Source organism: Rhinatrema bivittatum, chromosome 10 (genome assembly GCF_901001135.1).
Source record: "Rhinatrema bivittatum chromosome 10, aRhiBiv1.1, whole genome shotgun sequence".
Lineage (NCBI taxonomy): Eukaryota > Metazoa > Chordata > Amphibia > Gymnophiona > Rhinatrematidae > Rhinatrema > Rhinatrema bivittatum.
Window position 1 is genome coordinate 119774151 of NC_042624.1, and position 15798 is coordinate 119789948.

At 52.3% G+C, this 15798-nt stretch overlaps 2 protein-coding genes across 5 annotated transcripts in view; one reads left to right on the forward strand and one right to left on the reverse strand.

The window, feature by feature from the left end:
- Positions 1 to 447: 447 nt before the first annotated feature.
- LOC115100138 (von Willebrand factor C domain-containing protein 2-like) lies at positions 448 to 5387 on the reverse strand. Its single transcript, XM_029618395.1, has 3 exons — positions 4878 to 5387; positions 1046 to 1175; positions 448 to 854 (listed from the first exon to the last, which is right to left on the reverse strand). Exons 1-3 carry the CDS (start codon positions 5205 to 5207, stop codon positions 667 to 669), a joined length of 648 nt encoding a protein of 215 aa, XP_029474255.1. The 5' UTR covers positions 5208 to 5387; the 3' UTR covers positions 448 to 666.
- An 11-nt stretch (positions 5388 to 5398) lies between these two features.
- The window catches only part of LOC115100137 (coiled-coil domain-containing protein 24-like), a 53705-nt gene continuing 43305 nt past the window's right edge, over positions 5399 to 15798 (forward strand). For all 4 annotated transcript variants that reach the window (XM_029618390.1, XM_029618391.1, XM_029618393.1 and 1 more), the window contains exons 1-2: positions 5399 to 5748; positions 8332 to 8515. In XM_029618390.1, the coding sequence (XP_029474250.1) occupies positions 8354 to 8515 (162 nt within the window). In that variant the 5' untranslated portion in view covers positions 5399 to 5748; positions 8332 to 8353. The remainder of the gene's footprint in view (positions 5749 to 8331; positions 8516 to 15798) is intronic.

Below are 15798 nucleotides of genomic sequence, written 5' to 3' on the forward strand. Positions count from 1 at the left end.
CTGAGTACAGGCCATCAGGGAGGGCAAAATGCAGGAGAGATTAGGAGCCTGGGTCCAGAACCCCTGGAGCGTGGGACTCGGTTGCTTTGTATGTGTTAGCCAAGCACAGACGAGCGGCTGCATTTCCCCATCACAAGTACGCGGGCGAGATGGCCCTGCTAGTACCCGCAGCACGTTCTGGAAGGGGGGTGAGACAGGTGTTCTACCACTGCAGCAGGATGGGAGCTGGTCTGCGTTAACATCATTAGAAAGCGTGACGATGAATGACCGATCCTCGTGCCCGTACTGGAGCTGCTCTGTTTCAACAGCGGTGTTCAGGGACCCTCGCGTCTGCTCGATTTCCGTTCCTGCCAAAATAGCAGCCCGAGCCTGATCTACTACTCCTGTTTATCACCTCTAAAGCACTGTCCAGAGAGTCCCTGGGAAGCACTGTCCAGAGAGACCAGGGAAGGGTCACTCAAAGCTTTTTTCTTTTTTAATAAAAAAAAATGTAACAAAAAGCAAACAGGATCAACAAACAGAACAAGGAAACTGAGCGTGTAGTTGAATTTTGGTTCTGAGCTGAAGAGTGCAGGTCCTGTAGCTCCTGGTGTGGGGGCTGGGCTGGCTGAGACATTTTCTCAGCAGTGCGACAGGTCCTGGCGAGGCCGTGACCCCCCTCCCCTCCTAGGACTTGTGCACGCCTGCTTCAGGTTTACAGTTCTGCAGGGTCTCACACTTGGCCACACGATTGCCTTCCCAGTAGCCAACGTCCTGTCCGTCGTGGCACTGGCACTTGGTGCAGGAGTCCACCCAGACGTGGTCGCCTGCGGGGATGATCCGGCTCTGGGTGGAGTCTGCGTAACAGTTAGGACCTGGGGAAAAGGAGGGGGAAGGAGATAGAATGAAAGAGAGAGAGGGAGGGGAAAAGAAAAAGAGGAGGGCAGGGAGAGAACAAGAAAAGTTATTCCAAGGAATAAAAAAAAAAGAAAAAAAAAAAGAAAGAAAAGCTGTTTGGACTGCGCGCTGCTGGGTCTTCTCCCGGGCACGGTGCTCGGGGACTCACCCTGGATGCACTTGGGGCAGCATTCTCCCGTCTCGTACACGGCGTTCACGCACGGAGGGGGCGCGCAGTCCGCCACCAGGCAGCGGGCGATGCCGTCCGGCTCACACGTGCACTGCTCACACTCGGAGGGCTGGGGAGAGACGAGACAGGAAAGCATGGAGAGACGGACTGAAAGGATGAGGGGTCTGGCACAGAGCTGGGGGGGCTCTCTCGTTCCCGGGCAGGGGAAACTCACCAACGCTGCTCTTGCCCTCTGTGACTACACCCCAACTGAGACCCTGCCCCGCACAGCCCCACTCTCTTTCACAAACCTCTCCTGGCCCCTCCGCTGGTCTCCCACGCCTGCTCCCGTTACACTCCAAGGAGCCGAGAGAGCCGCCGTACTCCAAAACCAAGAGCAGAGATGCTTTGCTGCTCGGATTGGCATTTTATAGTGACCCAAATACCCACCCTCCCAAGAGGATTAAAGGAATATTCCAAATCCCCATAATAAACCTCAGCATAACCAATGAGTAGAGGTGAAATGACATCCCGGCACATCCAAACACCCAGTGACCAGGAGCCGAGCATGTAAGCGTGTGACCCAGCACTGCCCCTGCTCGCTTCCTGCTGCAGTGCGCCCGCCTCCTCAGTGTTATCAGTGCAGCGTGCGCCCTGCATAAATGAGCCTCTCCTCGGCGTTATCCGTGCTGTGTGCACTCCTCTAATCTGCACCTTGACCATGCTGGTCCTATGGTAGTGCTCCCCTTGCTGCAGCCTTACTTAAACTGTTCCCGAGTGTACGTCAGACGTGGTGATCCGTGTGCAAGGCTTTAATCCCACGGGATGATATCCACTGCACAGGGTGGGTTCAAGGACCCTCTGGGTAAAATGTGTCAAAAGCATAAAGGCTTCATTCTAGGCTCTGGAGATATTTTTTTTACCTCGGCAGTGCATGTACTGAGAAATATTTGGGTTTAGCCAAATACCAGCTGCTCGCTGTGCAGCAAGGAGCTAAGGAGAAAAGGAAGGGCCGGCTAATGGATACACGAGCTCGGAACAAGCTACGGCGTAAGCGGGCCGGAACCAGCAGGCCACGACCCATCAGTGACCCAACTACAACGCTGCAAGCAGCTGTAGCTACAGTGCAACTCCCGGAGGCTCAAACAACATCCGTGCATTGCACACCTTGCTGGTAACGCAGTATTTGCTGTTTAACTATGTTTATTTGTACTTTAGTCTACTTCTTATGATGTATAATTATTTCTCACGCTCTACAACACAATCAGATATAAGATGTTAGTGCTGTACAGATCTGCTTTCTGCCATCCTCCTGTGATTTTGTATTGTTTTGCTGCCTTCCTTGCATTGGGAGAAACTGAACCCAGTCGGGCACTAACAAGTAACTCCTGGTCTTTTGCTGAAAGGCAGTAAGCACCAGAGGGCACTGTTACTGCACAGACGTTAGGTCGGAAACCTGTCCGCCTCTCACAGCTCCTCAGGATGCCGCCGCCTCTATACAGGCGGGGGGAATTAACTTTGTATTACGGGCCCGATGCAATAAGGTGCGCTCAGCAAAGGTCTTACCAGCGGTTGTGGGCATATTTCACGTCCCATGCAGCAAGGAGCTTCTGTGGGCCTCACGTGGCAATCCAGTGCTAATGAAGGCAGAGGTGCGCTGGCTTAACCCGGGTTTTGTTAATGCGCAGAGGCAGCCAATGTTAAGTCCATGGGGCTGAACCAAGCACTCTGGATTGAGGCTGAAAGCGTGGTTTCCGTACATAAATCGCCTTCTTCCCCGCACACTGCGTTTTCCAGTCAGCGCGCTGCATCACGAGTTCACGTGTGCGTTAAGAAACCGCGGGTGCAATTTTAAAGACCTGGCCCCTGCCACTTTAAAAGCTGGCACTGTTGCAGCGTTTTGTCCGCTCACAAGTATTCTGCTTTTTCTCACATTTTTCATGGCATCATGGAGATTGGATGGGCTGCCACAGCCCTGGAAGCTGGCTGGAGACGGAAAGGGGGCAATGGGAAGGTTATTTGATCTTTTGAAAGCTGCTTTAGCATCGGATCTGGGATGTGCTGCTCCATTTGTAGGACAGCCACACCCACAGATCTGGACCAAATCAGCAAGACAGCAGGTCACAGCTGGAAGCGTTTATCCCCAGCCCCCTCCCCCACTGCCGGGCAGGATTCCCAGCAAAAACAGGAAATGCCGTTCAGTCTGGGGCGCAGAGCACCCCCATCCCGTCCAAGAGGAAAGGTGCAGAACCTCGACATCCAGCTCAAACCCGGCCTTGCACACCTACACTTCATTCCCCTGCTTTCATCTGGCTCTCCTCAGGGAGCCCTCATGCATAGCCTCTCCTTTTTAGCAAGTTTGTATTCACTTTGCCTGTCTGCATATACATCTCCTGAACCCCCATAACTTCCAGCTTCAGTCCCCACAGACTTAACCCCTAGCACCAGAAACTTTACTCCTCTTCCGAGCAGGCATTAAATGTCCAGCTTTAGGGTAAGCCTACACACCGCTCTGCATTAGGGACTAGCAGCTAATGCCTTGAGTAACATGGGATTTGGCAGGAGAAGCACTAATCTGTGCGCACAGATTCTGTAGGCTATTGGGCAAACAGGCGCTAGCCGCTGCGCATGGCTTAACGTGATTGGACAGGCGTTTTAGACGCGCGTCCGTGACCCCTGATCCAATATGGGGATTACCGCTCCCAAAACACCACGTAGCTAACGGTGCTCATCACATGGAAATTCATGTAGATGAGGCTATTGGCTAATCCCCGCGATCTAATAAATTTTTCGTTCAGCCAATGTGCCCTTACAACGCGGCAAATTTTACGCCAGCCCAGGATGGCGTTAAGGTATGCCACACTCAAAGGTGGATTGAAAAAAAAAAAATCCTGCTTTCTGAGATTCCTCCTAATATTAACTTAGCGATACGAAGTAGGGGGAACCAAATAAAGCAGCATTTATTTAAAAAAAAGTAAAAACACTAAATTCTAGACGTCTAATAAACACAGAAGATACACGGTCCAGGCCATGTATCTTATGCCTGTCTCGATTGAGCGTCCGTTTTCCCATTCCCGCTGACAGTCACCTCTCCTGTGCGCCCGATACCGAGGCGGTCTAGGGACGCACATTTACCTCCAGCGCAGCCGCTTAATTAAATATTGCATCGCGCATCCAGGAAAGGTGGGTGGGCGCACAACACTGAGCGCACATTGCATCGGCCTGATAGTCCGGTCAGGGCCACCGTGATCAAGAACAGAGCATGGTGAACAGCAACCGAGTCTCAAGAGCCAGGATTCCCACATCTTGCAAGCCCAGGGGCCCCTGGCTCTTTCTGGTCCACAGAGGAAGGGGGGGGGGGGGGGCGGGGTCATGGCCCTGAGAAGGCACAAGTGCGCGGCCGGCTGCCCATGTGGCAACAGGAGGACCTCGGGAGCAGCCTCAGAGACAGGATGGGGAAACTAGGCTAGTGCTGGAGTCGGGCTGAGCAGGGGGGGAGGGAATGGGAAAGAGCAGGGGAGAAAGGGGTGTTTCATTTTTGTGAGGTCAGCACAAAAGCTGGAAACCACAAGAATGCTCTCCCATAGACAGGATGGATCTAACCCAAAACTGCAAAACAAAAGTTATGAAAACATTTTCTGGGGAGGAAGGGAAGCAGTCATACCAATCGCTGTGCAGTTCCTTTCCTACTTGCTCCTGCGCATCTGGGGAGCCTCCTTCAGAAGCAGAGGTTAATGCCAAGCCTGATCGCCTGCACAGCCTGGCCACTAGGTGGCCCCCTAAGAGAAGTGCCGGGGCAGCCCGCCATGGCGCTCGGAACCCCGCGCCTCACCTGGAAGGCCTCGCCCAGCTCGTAGACGCGGCCCCGGTGCTCGCAGCCGATCTTCTCGCAGCGGGGGCAGCAGTCGGACGGGTAGTGGCTGACGTGCATGCAGGCGGCGGGCAGCGCCGCGCACTCGGTGCGGGCACAGGCCGGGCCCTCCGCCGTGCACTCGCACTGCGTGCAGGGGTCCGAGTCCAGGAAGTACCACTCGCCCGCGTAGTACAGGCTGCCGTTCGCCTCGCACGTGCCCGGCTGGCCGGCCAGCGCCGAGCCCCGGGAGCCCCGCGGCGCCAGGAGCAGCAGCAGCCAGAGCGAGAGGACGAGGCGGCGCGCCCGCATGCTGGCCCGAGGGATGGGCTGCGCGCTTAGGCTCGGCTCTGGCTTCCCTGCTCTGCGCCGCTTGGCTTCCTCCCGGGCGGGGGTGGCTGGGGTCTCCGATTACGCTGAAGGACCCTCCCTCCTCTGTATCCGGGGCAGGGCCGGGCTGGGGGCGCACGTGTTTGCTATTCCTGGTCGGGGGGGGGGGGGGGGGTCAGTCCCGGGACTCCTCCTGACTGCGGGGAAGGCAGCCGTGGGCTCAGAGCGAGACATCGCCGCTTTAAAAGGCGGGGCCGGGCGGCCGCTTTAAAAGGGGCGGGGCGCCGTTGCCTGGAGACGGGCGTGTTTACCTTGGATGCGGAAGTGCGCCGCCAGGTCCCCGCCATCGGCACGGAGACAGCGCCGTATAACGGGGCCGGGCCCGGCCCGCTCCGCCCCGGCCGCTCACACTGTACCGGGGCGAGGAGCCCACGCTCTCCGTCCTCCCTCTCCCTGTGTAATAAAGGGGGCGCGCGCGAGGAGGGGGAGGCCGGGGCTCCACGGATCCTTCTCCTCGCCTTGGGTAAGCCACTTGATCTCCCATGGCCCTGGGCATCCGCGTGAAGTGTAAGCTCCTTGGGGCAGGGACCTACGATTGTACAGCAGGGCTGCAACAATGATTATTACTGGCTTAGTCTTGCACTGGCCCTGCAGGAAGGGCGATGGCCCATGACAATGCAGGCTGCACATGGAGGTTCCAGTGCCCCTGCCTAACCCCGTGCGCATAATTTTACCTGCATGGGCAGAGAATTTTCAATCACGTTGTTTTTTTTAGTGGGATAAGTTCCTGTTCATCAATATAAAATGGTTCGAAATTTAAATAAACTACACACACACACACACACACACACAAAAAATAACACAGAAAGCATTTTTGTGCACATAAATCCTATTTTAAGCACAGAAAACCTGTTTGGTTTTTGTGCATAAATCATGTTTGATTGCATGCTAAGCATTTTCTTTATGACATTTTCTATTTATTTATTTTTATTTATTTAACAGTTTTTTTATACCGACATTAAAATACACATCATATCGGTTTACATTATAACAGAAGGTGGAAAATACAGTGAACAGGGGAGGGGGGTGGACAACAAGCAAACAAGAATTAGAGGGGCTCTAACAGAGAGCCCGAAGCATAGCGGAACGAGAAGGGGGGATAGGGGGTTGGAATGAAACTATTTACAAAAACTGCAGGGTGGGTGTAACTTGTATCAGAGTTAATCTGGAAAGGCCTGTTGGAAGAGCCAGGTTTTTAGCATTTTTCTGAATTTAGTAGGGCATGACTCCAGATGGAGGTGAGAGGGTAGTGCGTTCCATTGGGTTGGACCGGCAATTGAGAGAGCACGGTCCCTGGTTGAAGTGAGTCGGGCCCTCTTGAGGGGTGGGACTTGCAGTGTACATTTGTGGTTTGCTCTGGTGGGGTGGGCAGATTGCATGAGACGGATCGGTTCACTGAGCCAAGAGGAGTTATCTTTGTAGATAGCTTTGTGTATGTTATGTATGTTGTACATAGAAGGAAGGAAAAAGTATTTTCTATGATTTCTTTTACATCTGCTGGTGCATGGAATGTCCACCTTATTTTAGTATTATTTGAAAGAGTAACTAACTGTTCTTTATTTACCAATTCCATCCCCATGCCTGGAGTTGCTCTTGTTAAGCCAATCGTCAAGGTAGGGGGAAGATGTGGACCCCTTGCCTACTGAAGTAAGCACCCACCACCGCCAGGCATTTTGTGAAGATGTGGGGTGCCAACGCCCGGCCAAAAGGCAGCACCCGATACTGATAGTGCTCCCCTTCTACCATGAATCAAATGTACCCAAACTAGTTTGGGTACATTTGTTAACTCCCATTGTATTAGCATATCATTCGCTTACTTCATTAGGGGTTAAAAACAGTTTTAAGGCTTAGCTTATTATGTCAGCCCCTTAGTATAAAACACCCTGGGGTTTTCAGCAAATCAGATTGCTCTGATTGGTTGCTACGTTCCCTGCAGAAGTTGAACTGCTGCATCGCAGGCCAAGTTTTGATAAAGCACTTAACACTCACTTTATTATAAAGTGGCACTGGAGAGTGTCTCTTATTATACAAAGAGTGTTGCTCACTTGCCTTTGTCCCACCATTTTTATGCAATGAGACAACCCCAGCAGCACACATTTAAAGGCAACTCCGGTCCTTGAGTGCCCAAGGCAGTCAGGTTTGCAGGATCTCCACCCGGAATGTGCATGAGATGCATCTGCATGCACTTTCTCCACGGCACACAGACGCAGCTCATACACATTCAGTGTGGAGATCCTGAAAACCTGTCCAGCTTGGGGCACTCAAGGACTGGAGTTGCCTACCCCTGAAAGCAGGTGGCAAAAACCGTAGAAAAGCAGTTTTGCCTGGAAGCTGGGAATTCCAGTTTAAAAAAGGAGACCATTTGCTGATTAAACATTGGAATGCTTTGGTATGAGCAGGAAGAACAGCATGTTCAGTAGTTACTCCTCACCTCAGCCACTGGTACCTCTGTTAACAACTTGGAGATAGTACCATATGGTCCCGGTGTGGCTTTCTCATTCCCTATTCAGTACAAGCATTTCTTTAGGAATATTGTGTGGAAATGTCTGTCTACCTCACTGTTACCCACTCAGGGTTGGCCACAGGCCATGATCTGGAGATCAGTGTAATTAAGCAGTGCACTGCAATTATAGAGATGAGGTCTAATTAAACAGCCACCAACATACTTGCTGTGAAAATGTACGGTCATGGTCGAGAGCTTAAATCTTAAATGTTCTGCGCTTCAGTTAAGCGCAGAGTGGCTTGTCTGCAGTGTAATTACAGGTTAATTAAGTGCAGTTTTACTTTTGAGTAATTCAAAATTAACATTATAATTATAGTGTATATATCATGCAATTAAGCATTGCACAATGTTTCTATATGATAATTATTCAACAAAACACTAATTATCTGCATGCAAATATGATTTAATTTTCAAGTGATTCTGTATTAATTGGCATCTGCAAGTTCATTACAGTGTAATTGTCATATAATTAAGTGCTGAGCCTTGCATCTGCAGTGTGGAAAGGTGAGACTGTGAACCTTTTGTTCATTGCCCCATTGGCAGGTTCTCTACTGCTTGTCTCTCCATGTCTCTCAATGACAAGGACAGTGACTGTGGGGAAGCCTTGGAGCCGCCCTTGTCCCTCTGGAAAATGGTGGAGGAGCATGTGCCAGCCAGCGAGAGGCCTGAGATCAAGAAGATTCTGGGAGAGGCTGCCATTGACCTGAGCCTGGAGCTGCATGCAGAGGTAAAGTGCAGAAGCAAACCCCACAAGGCCCATCTATAGTCTGTGTCCATTTTCCCTGACCTCTGACTTTACTTTCACCAGTTCTCCATGCGTCTTGACTTTGGAGATTGTTCTGGCCTCTCTGTGAAGCCCTATGTTCTGAGGCTACGCCTCCTGTGTGTCTCTTGTTCTAGGACTTCCTTTCCTTTCTGCCTTTACCACTTCTCTTCCCTAAGGTCCCCGTATGGATGGCCCTGAGTCTCACCTTACAGAGTTCATCTTTACCTAAAGATTTGTTGGCCCAACAATACCTCTTCTTAGTTTTTTTTCCCATCGTCCCTCTTGTCTACCAGAATTTTACCCAATAAAGCTCTCCCTCTTTCTGGAGTCCAGGACCCCTGTCTTTGTGTGACTTGATTTGCCATTTGTATACTGCCCAGGAGGGAAGGGCTTTGTTCATGCTCCAGGCTGTGGAGGCCACTGCCTGTTCTGGTTTTCAGCTGCACTTCTTTCTGTCCATTGGGGCTGCACAGGTGCACTGCTTTTGGCATGTGAGGCCACAGTGGCAGGGTTTAATGCATGCAGTTTCATTGACAACACAAGCACTTTGCAAACAGCACAGGTTATTTGCAAAGTTTGCATATTATGGATAAACTGACGTGCATGAACAGGCCGATGCAGGTAGCTGAGCCTGAAAACACTGTGCGCTTGATTTCAGTGCGTGGTTTTAAGCCTCAGCTTAAAATATTTTTTAACTCACAGTATTGTACACAGTATTCAAGGTGCGGTCTCACCATGGAGCGATACAGAGGCATTATGACATTTTCCGTTTTATTAACCATTCCCTTCCTAATAATTCCTAACATTCTGTTTGCTTTTTTGACTGCTGCAGCACACTGAGCTGATGATTTCAGTCTATTGTCCACTATGACGCCTAGATCTCTTTCCTAGGTGGTAGCTCCTAATATGGAACCTAACATCGTGTAACTACAGCAAGGGTTATTTTTCCCTATATGCAACACCTTGCACTTATCCACATTAAATTTCATCTGCCATTTGGATGCCCAATCTTCCAGTCTTGCAAGGTCCTCCTGTAATGTATCACAGTCTGCTTGTGATTTAACTACTCTGAATAATTTTGTATCATCCGCAAATTTGATAACCTCACTCGTCATATTCCTTTCCAGATCATTTATAAATATATTGAAAAATAAGGGTCCCAATACAGATCCCTGAGGCACTCCACTGTTTACCCTTTTCCACTGAGAAAATTGCCATTTAATCCTACTCTCTGTTTCCTGTCTTTTAACCAGTTTGTAATCCACGAAAGGCCATCGCCACCTATCCCATGACTTTTTAGTTTTCTTAGAAGCCTCTCATGAGGGACTTTGTCAAACGCCTTCTGAAAATCCAAATACACTACATCTACCGGTTCACCTTTATCCACATGTTTATTAACTCCTTCAAAAAAGTGAAGCAGATTTGTTAGGCAAGACTTCCCTTAGGTAAATCCATGTTGACTGTGTTCCATTAAACCATGTCTTTCTATATGCTCTACGATTTTGATCTTGAGAATAGTTTCCATTATTTTTCCCAGCACTGAAGTCAGGCTCACTGGTCTATAGTTACCCGGATTGCCCCTGGAGCCTTTTTTAAATATTGGGGTTACATTGGCCACCTCCAGTCTTCAGGTACAATGGATGACTTTAATGGTAGGTTACATCAGAAATGTAGATAAAAAATTTCATTTTTGAGTTCCTTCAGTACCCTAGGATGCATACCATCCAGTCCAGGTGATTTGCTACTCTTTAGTTTGTCAATCTGGCCTACATCTTCCAGGTTCACAGTGATTTCGTTCAGTTCGTCTGAGGTACAGAGAAGGAAGTAGGATGTAGGTTGCCCTTCTCTGTACCCTGAAGGTACAGAGAAGGGCAACCAAAATGATAAAGGGGATGGAACAGCTCCCCTATGAGGAAAGGCTGAAGAGGTTAGGGCTGTTCAGCTTGGAGAAGAGATGGCTGAGGGGGGATATGATAGAGGTCTTTAAGATCATGAGAGGTCTTGAGTGAGTAGATGTGACTTGGTTATTTACACTTTCGAATAATAGAAGGACTAGGGGGCATTTCATGAAGTTAGCAAGTAGCACATTTAAGACTAATAGGAGAAAATTCTTTTTCACTCAATGCACAATAAAGCTCTGGAATTTGTTGCCAGAGGATGAGGTTAGTGCAGTTAGTGTAGCTGGGTTCAAAAAAGGTTTGGATAAGTTCTTGGAGGAGAAGTCCATTAATGGCTATTAATCAAGTTTACTTAGGGAATAGCCACTGCTATTAATTGCATCAGTAGCATGGGATCTTCTTGGTGTTTGGGTAATTGCCAGGTTCTTGTGGCCTGGTTTGGCCTCTGTTGGCAACAGGATGCTGGGCTTGATGGACCCTTGGTCTGACCCAGCATGGCAACTTCTTATGTTCTTATGATGCAGTAAGCTAATGCAGTTAAAAAAACTCACCAAACGCACATTTTAATTCGGGAAGGCATCCCTGACAGGCCAATATTCAGGTAAGTGGTGGCAGCTGGATAAATACAGGTTTTTCCTGCTATCTGAAACAAGGAAGCACCTGCCAGATAGCTGGATAAGCCAGTACTTATCCGGTTAAGAGGTGGTGGCTACCGGCACTTACCCTGAGAGTTCCTGACTATTTTTTTTCCTTTTCTTAACCTTTTTTCCATTATTTTTTTTTTTTTTAGTACTGGAAACGTTACTCCAGCTCTGATCCAGGGGATGCAGTCTCTCTGCATGGGGGAGTCCTGCTTAATGCCCTCATTTGCATGGGATTTCCATGCGAGGGGGCTAAGCAGTACTCCCATTTGGAAATGCACATTTTCTGCATGCAAAACTCCTTGCTGCATTGGCAGTAAGTCTTTTGCACAGAAAATATGCATTCCAGTGCAGGCACAAAGATGCGTTTGGCTGCTCGCACCTAAGAGAAGAGTGCTTCCCTTGCGACTAGCGCCGGAATTGTGCCGACAGTCAGACACCACTGGTCCACAAGCGCTTTCTACATAGACAGAAGCACAGAATGGTGATAACTGTGTGGAGTGAATAAATATCAGTGAAATAGATTTGCATGCACTGACGCCATGCATATTCATCGTGGATATCCTAGAAACTGGCCTGTTCCCTGTACGTACCTGGATCAGTCCAGACAGTGGGTTATGTCCCCAATCCAGCAGATGGAGTCAGCACAAGCTTTGAGGGGGCGTCACCATATATACTACTACCCCCTCTGCAGGAGTTCAGTATCTTCTGACTCCAGCAGATGCGAGTAGGGGAATCAGGCTTCCCCTCCTTTTCCTTTTTCTTCACTTTCTAGCTTGATTATGGCTTGTTGTTGGCTTTTTCTGTGGATCAAGTTTGTATCAAGTTTGTATTAAGTTTAAAAAAAAAAAAAAAAGGCAGAGTTCTTTCAACTTCTGGGGAGTGGCTTATCTTCCTTGTCTCTTCTCTGCGGCCTTGCTGTTTATTTCTCGTTGCAGCCAGGGGTAAGTTTGTTTTTTTTCCTTTGTAGTTTTTTCCTTCACAGCTCAGCCCCCGGTGCCCGCGAAAGCCGGTGGAGCCGGCCTCTTCGCTCTTTACTCCCTCACCCGCGGCCATTTTACAGCTCCTCATGGGCTGCTGAGCCATTTAGGGAAAGATGTCTGGGGCGGGTCGTGTGGCCGGGAAGGCCCCCCCGCGGCACCCTCCTCTATTTTCGGACAGCGGGCAGTGCGGGCCGACCGGGCCCCCCCGCAGCGGCGCCTTTGTGCGCGTGGCCCCCCCCCGTGGCTTTTTCTTTTCTCCTACAGCGATCCCGATGCCGCGGCCGTCCCGCTGTGCGGCCTGCGGAGACCCGGGGTCCCGGATTTCCCGTGAGGGCATCTGTGCACGATGCCTCCCCGGGGGGGAAGGTACCTCACAGTCCCTGACTGATTTCTCTTTTTTGCCTGGGCGGCGCGGGCCGGCCACTCCGCCATTTTTGGCGGGAACGGCGGCCATTTTACATTCTGAGCGCCCTGAGGCGCAGGCCACGAGGGGGAACGGATCCCTGGAGGCCACGAGGGAGAACGGATCCCTGGAGGACTCTACCAGCGGGGGTGTTCCCCCGATTTTGGTGCAGGAACCAAGCACCCAGAGCCAGGGAGCAGGAACCACGCCGCCCCCGAAGCGCACCCAAGCAGGCCGGGGTTCTCTCCGGAGTTTATCCTGCTCATGCATACCGCTTATCTGCAGGGGCTGGAAGCACCTGTGGGACCCCCCCCCCTCCTAAGATCCCTCGGATGTCGCCCTCGACGCCGGCCCCCCCCGACCCTCCGGGAGTGGGGGCCTCCCGCCTTCCTACCCGGGTCCGATCCACGCCCGCGGCAGTGGGGGCGGTGCCAGACCCAGCGGGACATGGACTTGACCTCTCGGACGGGGGACAAGGGGACGGCACGCAGGAGGGGGATGATCCACGTACCCTACGCCTCTTCCAGAGGGAAGAGCTGGACGACCTCATCCCGCAGATCATCCAAGAATTAGATTTGGACCCGCCACCAGACCCGCCTGCCCCAGTAGCTCCCGCTGTCGTCACTTCTTCAAGGAAGGGAGATCCTGTCCTGGCGGCACTCCGGCTGAGGGCTCGGGCTTTTCCCATTCATGACTCGTTTTTACAACTTCTCACCAGGGAATGGGACACCCCGGAGGCCTCCCTGAAGAGCAGCCGGGCTATGGAAAAGCTGTACCCGCTCCCCGAAGATTTTCTGGACCTCATCAAGGTCCCAAAGGTGGACTCCGCAGTGTCGGCGGTCACGAAGAGGACGACTATCCCAGTGACGGGAGGTGCGGTGTTGCGGACACACAGGATCGTAAGTTGGAAGTTTTCCTTAAGCGGGTTTTCGAGGTCTCCGCTCTGGGTATGCGGGCGGTGATGTGCAGTTCGCTTGCCCAGCGGGCTAGTCTCCTTTGGGTGCAACAACTCCTCATGTCTCAGAACCTGCCGTCCGATGAGGCTGCCCAGGCAGATCGGCTAGAAGCCGCAGTGACGTATGGGGCGGACGCCTCGTACGACCTTTTTCGGGTCCTCGCAAGATCCATGGTTTCGGTAGTGGCAGCACGACGACTACTGTGGCTATGCAATTCGGCGGCTGATACGTCCTCTAAGTCGAGTCTGGGCTCTCTTCCCTTCAGGGGCAAGTTCCTCTTTGGGGAGGATTTGGACCAGATCATCAAGTCCCTGGGGGAGAACGCTGTTCATCGGCTGCCGGAGGATAGGTTTCGACCATCCAGAGCATTTTCTTCTTCTCAGACCAGAGCCAGAGCGCAACGGCGCTACAGGGGATACAGACAGGCGGGCTCCCGGTCATCCACCCCCAGGTCTCAGCCCTGGTCGCGCTCCTTTCGCGGGCGTCTGCCCGCACGCACTACTCCCGGAACCGGGAACCCCTATACCAAGTCTTCACAATGATGCCAGTCTCGCCCACTCCCCTGTCCCCAAGATTGGGGACCGACTAACGTATTTCTACGCGGAGTGGGCACGGATCACCTCGGACCAGTGGGTCCTGGATACAATAAAACACGGCTATGCATTGGAATTTGTCCGCCCCCCGCAGGGAAGGTTCATCTTTTCCCCCTGTGGCTTGGACCTCAAGAGAGGAGCAGTGCAGCTGACTCTGGACAGACTCCGGGAGATAGGCGCTATTGCGCTCGTGCCCTTCAGAGAGGTGGGCTCGGGCCACTATTCCATCTATTTCGTCGTACCAAAGAAGGACGGTTCCTTCCGGCCTATCCTAGACTTCAAGGAAGTCAACAAATCCCTTCGAGTCGTTCGGTTCCGCATGGAAACGCTCCGGTCAGTGATTGCGGTGGTGCATCGGGGGGAGTTCCTCGCCTCCCTGGACTTAACAGAGGCCTACCTGCACATTCCCATCCGCCCGGACCACCACCGTTTCCTTCGTTTCAAAATTCTGGACCAGCATTTTCAGTTCACGGCTCTCCCGTTCGGATTGGCGACGGCGCCGCGCACCTTCACCAAGATCATGGTAGTCGTGGCAGCAGCTCTCCGGAAGGAGGGCATCCTGGTTCATCCTTATCTGGACGATTGGCTCCTCCGGGCGAAGTCATTCGATCATGGACGCTCAGCGGTGACTCGAGTAGTACGGTTTCTACATTCCCTGGGATGGGTAGTGAACTTCTCCAAGAGCTCCCTCATGCCCTCGCAACGCTTGGGTTTTTTTGGGGGGCGACCTTCGACACCCTACTGGGCAAAGTTTTTCTGCGCCAGAACAAAGCTCAATCCTTGCGGGATCACACACGACGGTTCTCTGCGTTACCAGAGCCCACCTCCTGGGACTACCTGCAACTCCTGGGAGTGATGGGGTCCACCATCGACCTTGTACCTTGGGCTTTCGCGCACCTCAGGACCTTACAGTGGGCGCTCCTCTCCCGTTGGAAACCAGTATCGCAGGACTACCAGATGATTCTCCCACTCCCGCAGAATGCCAGGGACAGTCTGGGCTGGTGGTTGGATCCGCCGAACCTGGCCCGTGGCGTGTCCCTCGATCTGCCAAATTGGGTGGTGGTGACCACCGATGCCAGTCTAGTAGGCTGGGGTGCAGTCTGCGATCGAAGCGCCACGCAGGGGACGTGGTCCACGGTGGAGGCGAAGTGGTCAATCAACCGTCTGGAAACCAGAGCGGTCCGGCTAGCTCTGCGACATTTCCTCCCGCTTCTTCGGAACCGGGAAGTCAGAATCCTATCGGACAACGCTACCACCGTGGCCTACATCAACCGATAAGGAGGCATGCGCAGCCCGCGCTCGAGGCGGCGCTGCTGATGCAATGGGCGGAGCGTCATCTCGTCCGGCTAGCGGCCTCGCACATCGCCGGTGTGGACAACGTCCAGGCGGACTTCCTCAGTCGTCAACTGCTGGACCCCGGAGAGTGGTCTCTCTCCGACAAAGCGATGCAACTTCTCGTCCATCGGTGGGGGGCCCCCCACTTGGATCTGATGGCGTCCGCTCTCAACGCCAAGGCTCCACGCTTCTTCAGTCGCCGGAGAGAGCGCAGCGCGGAGGGAGTGGATGCCCTGGTCCTCCCGTGACCGCCACATCTTCTGCTCTACGCTTTTCCACCATGGCCCCTGGTGGGCAGGATGCTCCGCAGAATAGAAAGCCATCAGGGGACCGTGGTTTTCATCGCCCCAGAATGGCCCAGGCGACCCAGGTTTGCGGACCTGCTACAGCTGGTGATCGACGGGCCAATCAGGCTGGGGCACCTCCCCCAGCTCC